Genomic DNA, 14,368 nt, shown 5'->3' with positions numbered 1-14,368 from the left:
CGTCGATTCCTCTTAAGACACCACACGGTCAAATCTGGGGGTGGGGTAGGGGTGCGGGAGAGGGTAGAACCTTTAAACTCACGGGCGGAATCTCAAATGTCCCGGCCCACCAGTAGAAGCTCTTGGCATACAACAGCAGCCATTACACTGGCCCCTTCTCTCAGAAGAACTCAGTGGCTCCTGCCGTTTTCACATGTACTGGGTGGTGTGTGAACAAGGGTCAAGGCATCACATAACAGAGATCTATTCACATATGTGAATTCACAACAAGGCTCCGTAACCGGCAGGACAAAGGGGACACAGGAAGCTGTTAAGGAGGTCATACACAGAGCTTTGCAGACCAGTTACGCTGACATTTTCTTGCAATGGATTTCAATTCCTTCCTTTCCTAACTGACCTAAAGCTAAAATAAGGTTAGAATCGGTCTTTGTGACCACTATGATCTGCCACCTCTGGGACCTCACCGCTGCTAGGCCACTAGGGACTAGGGTGGGATCTGGAATTGGGATCTCCACTTCTCCCGCCAGGCCTACCCTTGACTTTGCTCCACAAACTGGGAGCTTCGCAGCAGTACGCTTATCTTCCTTTGCCCTGGGTCTCCAGAGCCGAAAGCAGGCGCCTGGGTGCTCCGTTACCGAAAGAAACACAGGCGATGAACCAGAAATGGAAGACAGCTCTCTCTGAGGACAGATGCTCACACAGCACGGACCTTTCATGCCAGAGTTCCCCGAACGTCCTAAAGTTCAAACCCGGAGCAGGAAATGCACCGATTCCAGGGTGTAAACAAAGGCTGCAGCTAATGACACACCGGTAATAGAATGTACACATAGATTTTTTTTTTTATTCTGTTGGTAAATAAACATCACTGCTATGACCCACCAGATGTCATAGTCCACTAATGGATGACAATTAGTAGGTAAAAAAAAGACAATTATAAATTCTTTATGGCCTCTCTTGGAAGTATGATGTTAAAACGGTGACCTGTGTTGAGCACGCGTTCGTCCCCCTGCTCTTAGCCAGCGCGTGCTGGAACACCATCCGAGGACCGAGGGCTACTGTGAGGAAAGCGACTGGAAGATGAGTGAGGGCTGAGCCCGCTGGGTTGCCTCAAAGGAGCTGTGGTGTGAGGGGTGACGGTTATTATGGAGGCAACGCTCTCTGGTGCTCATAGCTGGTCTCGGTGCTGTAAAAGGTGGTTTCACCTCAACACCACGGCAGCTTGCTTATCTGAGCGTTCCATCCAACAGTACCCACTGCTGTAGGGTCCCAGCAAAGCCTACAAAGATGCGGAGACCTTCCTTATTAGGAATGGCATGCCTGGGGACACAAGAAGTGATTCACCTGGACGGCGGAGATTTTAATTTTTAAAAGCGATTACTTGTTCCTTTAGCTGAATCCTAATTTTCTCTCTTAATACTCTGAGGAACAAAATAAAGACGAGGGATGGTTAAAAAGAGAAGCTTCCACAAAGACGGCAGGAAGAACTGGAGTGAAACTCCTTACATCAGACACTGATCGGCACGGAACACCTGACACTTAATCTAAGGTGACAACATCATAATCAGATACCGTGGTTACATTGAGCTCACTTTATGGGACTCAGGGCAGCTAAGAAGTATGTTCAGCCTCTGTCCTAGCTTCCTTTCTGCTGCGTATAAGCTACAGTCCACACTGAGGGGAGCCAGGGCGGGCGCTCCAGCAGAAACCATGGAGGAGCACTTACTGCTTACGGGTGGCTCATGCTATATAGTTTGCTAATACAGCCCAGGGTGTCCCGCCCTCAGAATGCGCCGCACCCGCCTACATCAATTCATAGTCAAGACAAGTCTCCCAAGACCAACCTGAAGAAGACAATTAGCTGACTCTAGCTGTGACACACTGACAATTAAGGGTAACTAGGATGACCTCCCAGAGTTGGGAGGAGGACCAGCAGAGATGTAAATCGGGTCCATCGCAAGCACCAGCTGTCAGCAGCATCAACAGTCTCATTAGTGGGCGCGCTCTCTCGGGCCAGCCCGAGACACGGGCGACCTGGAGCTGGATTCTCTTTGATCATCCCTCTTTCTTTGTTTGGTGTTTCGAGATCAGGTTTCCCTGTGTAGCCTTGGTTGTCCTGGAACTCACTCTGTAGAGCAGGCTGTCCTCAAACTCAGAGATCCACCTGCCTCTGCCTTCCGGGTGCTGGGATTAAAGGTGTGCACCATTGCCTAGCTTCTAGCTCTCACCTATGGTAACTGTCAGAGAACTGCACCATGTTATCTTGCCTTGTTTTAACCATTTGGGCACTCGCACTAGATAGTGACCACGGCTGGTAAAGAACGCCCAGCTACCAAGGGACTGCTTTGCTACACACCATCGCCAGCACCCACGGTGCTCAGTGTGTGGGTGGGTGGAGAGCGAACGCCCTCACACAGAATGAATGGGTCAGGAAAGGCATGCCACATGCTCAGAGTCCCCCAGGAAGGTCCAGCACGATGTGAACTGTGTGTGCACACAACAGCAGTCACTGTGGTACATGGGCACATGCGCACTTGACACATGCTACCCACTCTTCAGAAAAGCCCAACTGGGGAGCTACCTTCATTTTCATTTTATGCGAAAGCTCAGAGGCTGAGTCAAAGCCCCTGGGATCAGGGTTTAAAGCCATGCTTTTTTATTCACCCACATTCTAGGGAGTACCTGCAGCCAGCCAAACAAGACCCAGCACTCTGTGGGCCTGGCCACAGCTCTGTGGCATCACTTTACCTTAGAGTAAACATCCGGGTGTTACCTAATCAAACGGCCCAGACATTCTCAATAGCACACAATTGTGTCAAGTGTTCAATTTCAATAGCATTTAGATTTTGTTTCTTTAAAATAAAAAAAGATTTTATCCCCCTTGTTTGGTGTAGTGGGGGGCGGGGGCATCTTAACAGAACCAAGTCTACTGAATGGAAAAATGTGTAGAGCTCTGGGACAAACTCCGTCCACAATGAAGCCACACAAAACTGGGTGTGTCTGGAAGCATCTCCCCGAGATAAAGGAAGGCCTGATTGCCAGGGAGGACTGTTCCCAGCTAGGCCACGGCATGATCTCAGAATCAAGTCTTTCATTTCTCTGTTTTCGTTATGCCAACTGCCAAAGAAACAAAGCACAAAAGACAACACCAAAGAACAAAGCAGAGCTTCATCCCCACCTTACTGGGAAATCCTACAGCACACAGGACGAGAGCCCACCCCTCTAAAGGATGCAGGATAATCCTACAGCATAGCTCACCCCTCTAAAGGATGAAGGGAAATCCAACAGCATACAGGAGGAGAGCCCATCCCTCTAAAGGACACAGGGTAATCCTACAGCACACAGGACGAGAGCCCACCCCTCTAAAGGATGCAGGATAATCCTACAGCACACAGGACGGGAGCCCACCCCTCTAAAGGATGCAGGATAATCCTACAGCACACAGGAGGAGAGCCCCCCCCAAAGTATGCAGGATGTGCCGCTGGGGCTCTGGCCTGTGCCTCGGTCCCTATCTATTACAGTAGGACTCACACTGTCCTGGAACAGCCGCTTATCTGCCCCAGGAACAGACCGTGAGCCAGTCAAGGACAGGTATGCCTATCTAGTTGATGGTCATGTTTCCAGTTGCTAACAGAGCCCAGTTAGCAGGGCAGAGGCTCACAAACAAGTGATGGGGACACATCTCTTCACCCTCTAAATACTAACACACCAGAGATCAGCAGAAAGAACACATACACTAATAGTAGTTTTGCAATGCAAGGTGCAATCCTGCTTGCTGAAGAGGAGGAAACGAATAGTTGTGTCTCAGGCTGGTCAACTTCTATTCAGCACTTCTTGGGGCAATCAAGTTCAAACACAGAAGCCTTTGTGTTCATTTAGTAAGTCCTGTGTAGCCAGGTTACTCAAGCAATCTTCATAACTCTTCCTCCTCCGACAAGAAGAAACAAACAGCTCCTGGGGGTGTAGTATCTTTCTTTTTCTCCCTGTGAACCAATATTTTGCACCATAGGAAAGGCAGCTGCTAGGAAACAGGGCTAACTTCAACAGTCCGCCAAGGCTGAGGAGGTAGCTCAGTGGCAGGGCCCTTGTCTAGCTAGCACTGTAAGGCTTGGCTTCACTGCCCTGCACCATAAAAGCAAAACCCTTTATTCCTGCATTTCTTTAGGGTACACACATGACCTCTCTGCCCCTCCTCCATCTTACTAAATGACCTGTCTCAAAAGATTGTTGGAAAGAGAGAGTTCAGGAATAAAATGCATTTAGAGTAGCACTTGGCACATACCATGTACGATCCAGACCAAGAGAGACCATGTCTCTCCCTAACCCAAGAGAGACATGAACGCACGTCAGTGCAAAATCACAAGCCTTCTTAAAAACAGTCAGATTTTTGCAACTTGACTACACGGTTCACTAGTGTAAATTTCAGAGATGATAACGTTGCCCACAGAAGCAAAGAGGTTGGACGATCCTGAGTTCTAGGCATTTGCTTCTTCTTTAAGTCTTTCACATAAAATGAAAGACATGGTTTCAGTTGTATCCAGTTCTATGCCTCTGGGTCTCCTGGGAGTAAAGCTGCAACTCTGCGCGGTAACAGCCAAGCTCTGAGGACTACAAAAGACTCCTAAAGCTAGCTTCTATCCCACACAGCAGCCATCCTGAGAAGCCCTGGCAGGAGAAACAGACTCAACAGCAATCACAAAGTTCCTACAGGTAGTTCAAGGTGAAAAGGCACTTGTCACTAAGTCTAACAACCTGGAGTGCACACCATGGAAGGAAGGTGTACTCTGACCTCCACGTGTGAATACCCACAGACACGCACATCTGTATCAAGGATCAGGACATGCCGCAGAAGAGGGGGGTGGAAAGAATGAGGTGTGGTGAAATGCTTCTTCGGGACACAACTTGGCCCTTCCACTCATGAAAGCACAGCAATGTGGTCACTGAAACAAGATAACGCCAGCCAACATTCCAGCATCAAATGGAGGTACCCAGAGGCCCGCCTCAGCCGAGAAGCTACTGGCTTCTGGGAGGGAGAGTCAGTTTTCTTTGGGGGTGTGGCTGCTGGGAGGTGGACCTGGTTCCACTGGATGGCCCACACCCATACATATGAGGAGAGCACTAATTAGATTGTATGTGTTATTAAGGAAAAAAGGACAGGAAAATGGGTGGGGGACATGCTGGGGGGGTGGAGAAAGGGGAGGGGGAGAGGATGTGTGAGTATATGAAATTATTAAGGAATAAAAATGTTTTAGAATACTTCCTAAAAGGCAAAAAAAAAAAAAAGTCATGGAATTAAATAAGGGTTTTGTAACTTGGCAGAGAAGCCAACTATCTAATAAGCCTTTACTAAAGAAAAAAGGGTTTCAAAAATTAAAAAGAATGCCAATCCCTCTAAACATTCCCCCCCCCACACACACCTCAAAGTTGTAAATCACATAGACGGGATATCATTTTAAGCTGTTACACCACCGTGAAGACAATGTGCCCCATGCCCCTTGTTGCTGTAGAGTTTCCGCAGACGAGAAAATTGAACTAATCACTAGAGCCAGAACCACAACCCAGGTCTCCAGACTCATTGCCAGTGTCTCTATGTTTCTCCCAATGCTGAGCACATCCTTAATACCACTCAGAAACAGTGCACACTCATTTATGTGAGACCCTAAACTCTCCACCATGTTATATCTGTGAGGGTCGCCTGGCTCAGCCAGCATCGTGGCTGGCTAGGAAAGCAATCTATCTTTGACCTTCAGTGTCCCCAAACACAAAGCAAATGGAAATCCCTATTCATAACCATGATGACTATGACTTCCATCTGCTTATGTTCAGTTCCCAACAGCAAGTGAGGATGGCTGAAATGCCTTCCACCAAACCCAACTTCCAGCGCTGTACAAAGAGGCTTTCAAAAGTTAGCACAATAGATGCCAATCTATAAAAAAAAAAAAAAAAAAAAAAAAAACTGAATCAGTAAAAAAAAAAATTAGGTTGGGCATGACATCACATGCCTGTAAGCTCAGCATTCAAGAAGGAAGTTCAAGGCTAGCCTGGTCTACACAGCAAGTTTCAGGCCAACTATGGATAGTTACTTAGAAAGACCTTGTATCAAAAAAACAAGTAATGGGAAAATAATAGAAATGTGCACAGGACACAGGTACACACAGCCCTTTCATTTATTCTGCAAGGGAGAGGTGCAGAAATGTCGGCGAAGTTCTATGTGGCGACACACTTCACTTAGGAGGGAAAAAGGGGAGGGGAGGCTGCGAAAGAACAGCTTAATTCCTTCTAACTTTTCGGGGTCAGGGACACCGCGGGATAAAGGTATGCATTTAAATAAGCTAGGGATGCTGTACCAAAAAAGCTAGGGTAGAAAACTGTAGATCCCTGGATAAAGAGTGCCGAGTTCTGAACCAGCGTTGCTCTATCGGCCTGCCAGTTTTCACTCTCGAGCTTAAAGGACCAGATTCACATCTCCGTGATGCTAATGAATCCCCCTCCCCAGCTCCACCCCCTGGCACAAAGGGGCACAAAGTTTTCTCTTCTCCGGTGGGAAAAGTACCAAAGGGAGGCTTGCTTGGGTCGGCTGGGCGATGGATCCAGGTTTGCCCATTCTGGTCCCTGCAATCATTAGTTCTCGTGGCATCGGTAGTACCAGCAGTGCCTGTGTGGACGGTGCTGATGACTTCTGCACCAGACTGCTTAAAAACTTCTTGTCCCAACCTCCCCGGGAGGCGGACAGCGATTACCCCGGCCTCCCCAGCGGTACCTGCGGGCTGTCCTGCAGCGCCTCCTCCAGCAGGAGCTTGTCGACGGCGGGCATGGCGCGGCGCGGCGGCGAGGGAGCGCGGGACGCGAGGCAGGGACGCTGGCTCGGCGCTGGATGCGGGGACGCTCGGTGCTCGGGGACTGGCGGCTGAGCCCCGCGCCTGCGCCTGCCCCGAGCCAGAGCCAGAGCCCCGCCCTCGGCCCCGCCCTCGGCCCCGCCCCTCGGCCCCGCCCCCAGGATCAACAGGAAGTGTGGCGGGCGGGCGGAGGACGGGACACCGGAAGTGTGGCGACTACGCTTCCGCCTGACCCGGCGCCCCGGGCTAACGGGGCGGGGCTGGGAAGTTCCGGCTCAAGGCCGCCCTCCCCTGCGCCTGCGGGTTGGAAGATAAGCTTTTATCTTCTCGCAGTTGCACAGAGTGCTTTTTCTGTGTGGGGGGAGATAAGAATGAACAGATTCTGCGGCTGTTTTCTGGCCTCTTTTGTCCCCCCCTCCCTTTTTGACCCAGGCTCTTCTGCATCCCAGGCTGTCTTCTAACTTTGTGTAGCTGAGGATGATTCTGGATTTTTGGTCCTACTGCTACCCGCTCCTGAGAGTGAAGGAATAGGCATGCAATTTCTGTGCAGTGCTTGGCATCCAACCCAGGGCTGCGTTCATGCCAGGCAAGCCCTCTACCAAAGTAGCCACATCCCTAGCCTTATTTTATTTTTTTGATTTTCGGGGTAGAGGTAGGAGTTGGGTAGAGCTGGAGAGGTGACTCAGTTATGGACCTGTGTTCGATTCTCAGCACCAGCACGCTGCTCACAAGGGGCTGTAACTCCATCTCTCATTGGTCTCCTTGGGTACTGCTCCCTTGCGCACATATTCCCTGCAGGAGCACGCCACACACACACACACACGCACACGCACGCACACACACGCACACACACACACACACACACCAATTTAAAATAAAATAAAGACAAAAATACTGTATTTAGTTGGGTATTGGTGGTGCATGCCTTTAGTCCCAGCACCCGGGAGGCAGAGGAAAGTGGATCTCTGTGAGTTCGAAGCCAGTAGGGTCTACAGAGCGAGTTCCAGGACAGGCTCCAAAGCAATACAGAGAAACCCTGTCTTGGAAAACTAAAACTAATTAATTTATTGAAAATTTTAAAATACTGTATTTAGTGTGTGGGAGTTAGAAAACAATTTGAGAGAGTTTTCTCCTTCCAACCATGTGGGTTCTGGAAATTAAACTAGGGTTTGAGGGTTAGTGCTATTAACCACTGAGCCATCTTGCCAACCTCTGACCTCTTTTTTAAATACCAGGACAGCCCTACACTTCTCACACCAATTTTACTAAATAAATCTCAGCACCTAAACAGCTTAGAGTGTGTGTGTGTGTGTATGTGTGCGTGCGTGTGTGTGTGTGTGTGTGTGTGTGTGTGTGTATGACTCATTTGTGATGTTTAGATCACTGCTGTCTGACTTGTGCCATGTAATTAAGTTTCATCCTCCTGGTTCGTTATGGTTTGTCATTTTGGAGGGTTTTATAATGAAATTTTCAGGATTGGAAGGGATAGATAATTTAGTTTGTGATGTCATTTAAACGTGAGAAAAAAGAACACCAGCGATGAAATGATTTAGTTAGGGCCAGACAGTGCAGGCCGGGGGAAGAAGAGAAAGTCCTGTAGAAGATCAAAAGAGAAATTTGGCATATTAAAGACAAGAGTTTCAACTGATTGACACACAAAATCAATAATATTTATCCAATGAGATGTCACCAAAATCAACAAAAGAGTTTAATACTGCACAAATGCCACATCTTAAGGTAACTACCTGAACGGTTAATGTTGATTGTGAAATCGGTAGGATCAGGGGTTGGTGAGGGGTTATTTAGATTAGGTTAGTCCTGACTGTCTGTGAGGGATTATCTCAAATTACTTGAGGTGGGAAGGTGTACCTTGAAAGTGGATGGCACCATTCCCTGGTCTTGAGTCCTGAACTACATGGCCAGCTCCTGTAAGCTCCTGCCTCCAGAAATTCCCTGCCATGAAAACTGTGAACCAAAATAAACACATTCTCCTTTAAGTTGCGTTTGTGGTATTATACAAACACAGTAGTAATGGTAACAAAGATACCGCCAGATTCAGTAGGAAAATCTGTGTTACAAGCACTGCTAAAGCAAACTCCAAGGTCATTAATCCCTTGGTTCTGGCCTGAGATATTTATGCCTTCTGTCTAGAACACCCCCCCCCCACCTCCCATCATGTTCCGTGTCGAAGAAATCATACCCACGCCGTGTTTCTTCCCCTTCCTTTATTTTCCTTCCAAATATTGTTTAATTAAATTTCCCTCTTACAATCTTCCAAACTCTGTCCTGACCAAAAGTGCCTTCTTCAAGGCCAGACTCCTGTTCTCCGCTTTCCCTGATTGTGAAGACTAGAACAGGATATGCTTACACCAGAGGAAAATGTATACCCTTCGTTAGAAAAGAGACATTAAGGGAGATAATACCCCACAAAACCCTTCAAAGAGCTCGGGCATCTCATGGGGAATGCAAATCATAATTTTCTTATATCATCTTCTAATTAAGTTACTTTTCTGAACACCAATATTCAAGATGATTTAAACCGCACTCTTACGCAATTGCATCCCCTTGCTACATTGTGGGCTAAATGGCCTTAGTGGGAATTCTTGGCACTAACTGCCATTTACGACAATTGTTTCTAAGGGAAAATGTGTCTCAGATTCAAAATAACAAGTTACAAAACAAATTATAGGAGTGTCTGTAGATTGTTTAAATTCACTTCATTAATTATTTCATACGATCATTCTTCCACGTAATACTCACTACTGAGCATTCAAACTCTCCCTTACTTTGTTGTCTTGATTATGTATGAGGAATTTTATGTGTTTGCAGTGTGCTTCTCAGGCGCCTCTTCTGGCAAGTTTGAGTCTGGCCTGCAAACTCTCCCCCCCTTCCTCCCTCCTCCCGTATGAAGAATAAGACGTCATCTAATACCTGGGCACTTGCTTGATAACTGCTTACTGAAAACCCCATGTATGTTACATAGCTAGCACTTCAGTCTTCCATGTGTTTCCATCAGGCTCTCTTCCCTCGGGGCCACACTGCTGTTCCTCCCATTACTCACTGTCCTGACTCTCTACGAGCAAGCGTAAGGGGAAGCACACTGGAGTCTTCTACACATGGAGCTTATATTTGAAAAGGGGAAACTGATAATAAATATGAATTGATAAGCCGATGATAACACCGAAGTGAGTTATTCACTTTGTCCGCACCTGTGGGACTGACCACGCCCATTAGGGGTGGGGACGTGTGTGTGTGTGTGTGTGTGTGTGTGTGTGTGTGTGTGACCTGGGGGAACCAGGTCAGGGGAAGGGGCTCAGAAAGCTCTCTTGCTTGCATCACTGGGACAGAGGCATCCTTGGGACCAGGAACCTGCTGGTGTCCATCTGTCTATGTTGTAAGTTATTTCTTTCTGAATAAACATCTATTCAGCTCATCTGTTTTTCCTGATCCTTATCAAACCACGATATAACACTTAGTGAAGAATGTAGAGGCCCATGGGATGTGAAGGAAAGAACAAGGGTTTATTGAGGTGGCTGCACTGGGGTTGAGAATTAAATAAAGGAAAAAACCAAGCCTAAGGAAAGGGCACATGCAAAGGCCCTGGGGTATGCCTAGCGGCATGAGGAAAAGCTAGTGGGCCTGGAGAGTAGAGGGGAGTGGAGGATGGGAGGAGACGAGGTGGCCACAGAGGACCTGAGCCTAGACAGTGAGGACTTTGGATGTTGTCCTGTGTGTGATAGGAGCAATATGAAAACCCGAGTGATAAGGCTTGACTTACATTATTAAAAAAAAACTTAATAAATATATTTATGATTTATATGTTAAGTGTTTTGGGGTTCTAAAGAAGCTATGGGAATCATCCAAGTAAGAGGTGAGGTCTGGGTCAGGTGTAGAGGTAATGGAGGGCATAGGGGACAAGTCACTGAAATCTGTAGCCCTGAGGACGCTGGCAGAAGCTGGGCCTAGTGCTGTGTGTGTGTGACCCTGGTAATAATGATGAGGAAGAAGAGCAGGTTGACGGTGACGTCGATGCTCTGCGTGGGCCAGTGCACCTGAGAAGCATTTCAGATGACCAGTGTGTGTGTGTGTGGGGCACTGTCTGGAGACTTCAATACACTCCTCTGCAGTCTGGCAGAGGAACTGGGAGTTTAAAACAGGACAGCAATTGACATTTCTTAGGGGTCAAATGCAGACAAGAAGAGGAGAGGTTGGAGGATTGAACTCCAAGCAAAACCCAGACCTATTGAGGTAGAAAGAATATGGAGAAGCGAATATACCCCTTCTACAGGCCTTAGAATTAGGAAACATAAAGGCAACCCCCTCCTACAGACTCCCTAAAACTGATCCACCGTGTCGGCCGGGCTGGATGACCCCTGGGCGTGGCTGTCCAGTGGCCTGCGGACTTGTCCATAGGTGTGGCTGTCCAGTGGCCTGCGGACTTGTCCATAGGTGTGGCTGTCCTGTGGCCTGCGGACTTGTCGTTATGAGGGTCAGCAGTAAACCTGGGAAGAAGAGTTATACCCTAAAAGCAGGACAAGGAGGGAAGATGGATGATTGCAGAGATTTTCCAGCAAAGAGAATGGTTCCAGGGGATATGACTGCACATGTAAAAATGCAAAGAGGAAGGTGGTTTTGTTCCTTTGAGCCAGGAGACTTTGCAGACTCTGAGCAAGTTATTTAACCCTCGTGAGCCTCACGTTGCTGCTCTGTGTGACAGGAGTGATAATACTGACCGCAGGCTGTTTCCACGGCTTTCTGTCTAGGTGTCTTGTATTAACTGGGACTTTTGTGGCTACAAATGACAGGAACCTAACTCCAATTAACTTGAAGTGGAAAGGCAGGAGAGGGGCTGCATTCCTCAGGGTTTGCTTGCTCAGGGAATGAGCTACGGTGTGGAGGGGCTGGCGACGCTGGAGGAGGAAGCAGCAATTGGGAGGTCAAAGCTGGTGAATAGACAAAAGAGACCCAATCACAACAGGGGGATGGCCTTGGACAGAATGTGCCAGGGGATGCATGTGACAGTCAGTCATTCCGTAGATTAAATAAGAATGAAATTCTTTTGCTGGTAGTTTTCTTTTCCCGGTAAGATGAGAATCAAGGCCATGAGCTGGAAGCGGTTCTGGGGAAGTGTGTGGGAGGGGCTAGGGGCGTGCAGAGGGTGGGGAATGGTCATTTGGGGACACAGGCATGTGAGATATAAGAATTAGTGTTCCAGGACTGGAGAGATGGCTCAGTGGTTAAGAACTACAAACCTTGAGCATGATTGTCTATAGCGGCGCTCTTGGTGACAGCCAATAGATAACAAGAAGTGACGTCATGTCATGCCTAGACAACAGAACACTATTCAAAAGACAGAAGCAGGAACAAAGCGTTCATTTCCTACACCTTGGCATGAACCTTGACAATAAAGCACAAAGGTCAATATATTAGACGAAGCCAACTGTATGAAATGCCCAGAGAAGGCAAATACTCAGACACAGAAAATAGAAACTGCCCAGGTGACTGACCAATGCAGGAGAGTGGCAAGTTTAAGGCTGCCTGAGTTGCAGAGTGAGTTCAAGGCCAGCCCAGCTGATGAGACCCTGTCACAAAAAGCTGAAAGAGACTGCAGGTTTAGCTCAATAGTGGGTGTGTGTGTGTGGGGGGTCGCCAACACATGTAAGATCCTAGGTTCAATCTCTCTCTAGAGAGAGAGAGAAAGCAAGAGATGGAGGGAGAGAATTCTTGATGCCGGTAGCTGGAGGGAAGAGGGAAAGAAATCTGGGATTAAACATTGGTGATGGTTGTATGGCTTTGAGAAGCCACTAAAACCCCAATGCCATATGCTTTAAAATGCTGAATTTTCATTTTCAATGTCAAGTTATACTGCAGAGCCATGATGACAGCATAGTGCTGGCAGACAATAGTCATATGGAACAATGGGATAGAATAGAGGATCTGTAAGTTAACCTAGCCACCACATTTTAATGCAAGATTGGGGGGGGGGGAGAGCCTTTTCACGAATTAGTGCTGGGAAAATGAGACAGGTGAATGCAGAAAGATGAATCTAGGTACATATCCCTCACGCTGCATAAAACCTCACTCAAAAGGGATCTAAGACCTTAGCATTAGACCCAAAAACTCTGAGGAAAACACTTGACAATATGGGCAGAGACAAAAAACATTCTGAAAAAGTCTCATAGCTCAGGAAATAATCTCAAGGGTTGACAAAAGGGATCAATTATAAAACTTCTATACGGCTAAAGAAACTATCACCAGTCTGAAGAGAGAGGGCACAGAACAGGACGTATCAAATGGGAGGTCAATATCTACAATTTAAAGACCTTCAAAAGTCAAACACCAAAAATTGACCAAATTAATCCAATCAGTCAAACAGGCAGTTCTCAAAAGAAGAAACACAGAGGGCAATTAAGTGTGTGTCTTAGTTAGTGTTCCATTGCTGTAAAGAAACACCACGGCCACGGCAACTCTTTTAAAAGAAAGCATTTAATTGGGGCTGCCTTACAGTTCTAGGGGTTAGTTCATTCTCATCAATACAGGAAGCATGGTTGCATTCGGGCAGACAGTACTGGAAAAGTAGCTTCGAGTTTTACATCTGTATATGCAGGCAGCAGGAACAGACAGACTCTGGGCTTGGAATGGGCTTTCTGAAACCTCAAAGCCCGCCCCTCCCCCCCCCCCCAGTGACACACTTCCTCCTACAAGGACACACTTCCTAATCCTCTCAAATAATGTGGCTCTCTGGTGACCATAAGCATTCAAATCTATAAGCCTGGGGTGAGGGGTGAGGGGTGGGGGAGAAGTATCCTTAGCCATCAAAGAAAGGCAAATTAAAAGTGCCAGAAAGAAAGGAAGGAAGGAAGGAAGACAGACAGACAGACAGAAAGGAAAAGACAGCTAACAGCGGTGAGGACTTGGAAGGAGGAGCTCTTACTCACTGCTGGGGGTCGTGCGAAAGCATGCAGCCATTGTAGAAATCAACATTCAAGGTTCCTTAAGGCACAAATAGACTACCCAGCCTACAGCGCTCCTGAAGATACACCTGGTGCCTGCCAGTAACTACTACCCTAGAGATACTTGCACAACCGTGATTACTGCTGTACTCTACACAGCAAACAGGAAACAAAACCAGCCTAGATGTCCATGAACAGAAGAATGGATAAAGAAAATATGGTGTGGAATTTTCATAGAGAGAAATGAAGGCATGGAGTTTATAGGAAAGTAGATGGAGATGGATAGCAGGGTGCTAGGCAAAATAAACTAGACTCAGAAAGACAAACACTGTGTATTTTCTCTGATATGCTGAACCTAGATTTAAATTTGTAAGTGTGTGCGCGTGAGTGTGTGTGTGTGTGTGTGTGTGTGTGTATAATAAAACTAGAAAGGGGACTATGAGGGGGAGGAACAGATCTTAATGGGAACGAAGGGCAGTGAGGGAGAGATGCACCAGAATACACTTTAATGACACATGTGTATGAAAATGCCATAATGAAGCCCATTACTTCATATGCTAACTTAAAATATTAAACAGTTAA

The 14,368-nt window shown here is 47.3% G+C and overlaps 1 protein-coding gene across 2 annotated transcripts in view; it reads right to left on the bottom strand.

The window, feature by feature from the left end:
* The window catches only part of Appl2 (adaptor protein, phosphotyrosine interacting with PH domain and leucine zipper 2), a 42,505-nt gene extending 35,659 nt beyond the window's left edge, over nucleotides 1-6,846 (bottom strand). For both annotated transcript variants that reach the window (XM_051206202.1, XM_051206203.1), the window contains exon 1: nucleotides 6,758-6,846. In XM_051206202.1, coding sequence (XP_051062159.1) covers nucleotides 6,758-6,811 — 54 coding nt within the window. In that variant the 5' untranslated portion in view covers nucleotides 6,812-6,846. The remainder of the gene's footprint in view (nucleotides 1-6,757) is intronic.
* Nucleotides 6,847-14,368: the final 7,522 nt, after the last annotated feature.

Source organism: Phodopus roborovskii, unplaced genomic scaffold (genome assembly GCF_943737965.1).
Source record: "Phodopus roborovskii unplaced genomic scaffold, PHOROB, whole genome shotgun sequence".
Taxonomy (NCBI): Eukaryota; Metazoa; Chordata; class Mammalia; order Rodentia; family Cricetidae; genus Phodopus; species Phodopus roborovskii.
The sequence above is the reverse complement of the archived record's forward strand: the minus strand, read 5'-3'. Positions and strand labels throughout refer to the sequence as shown.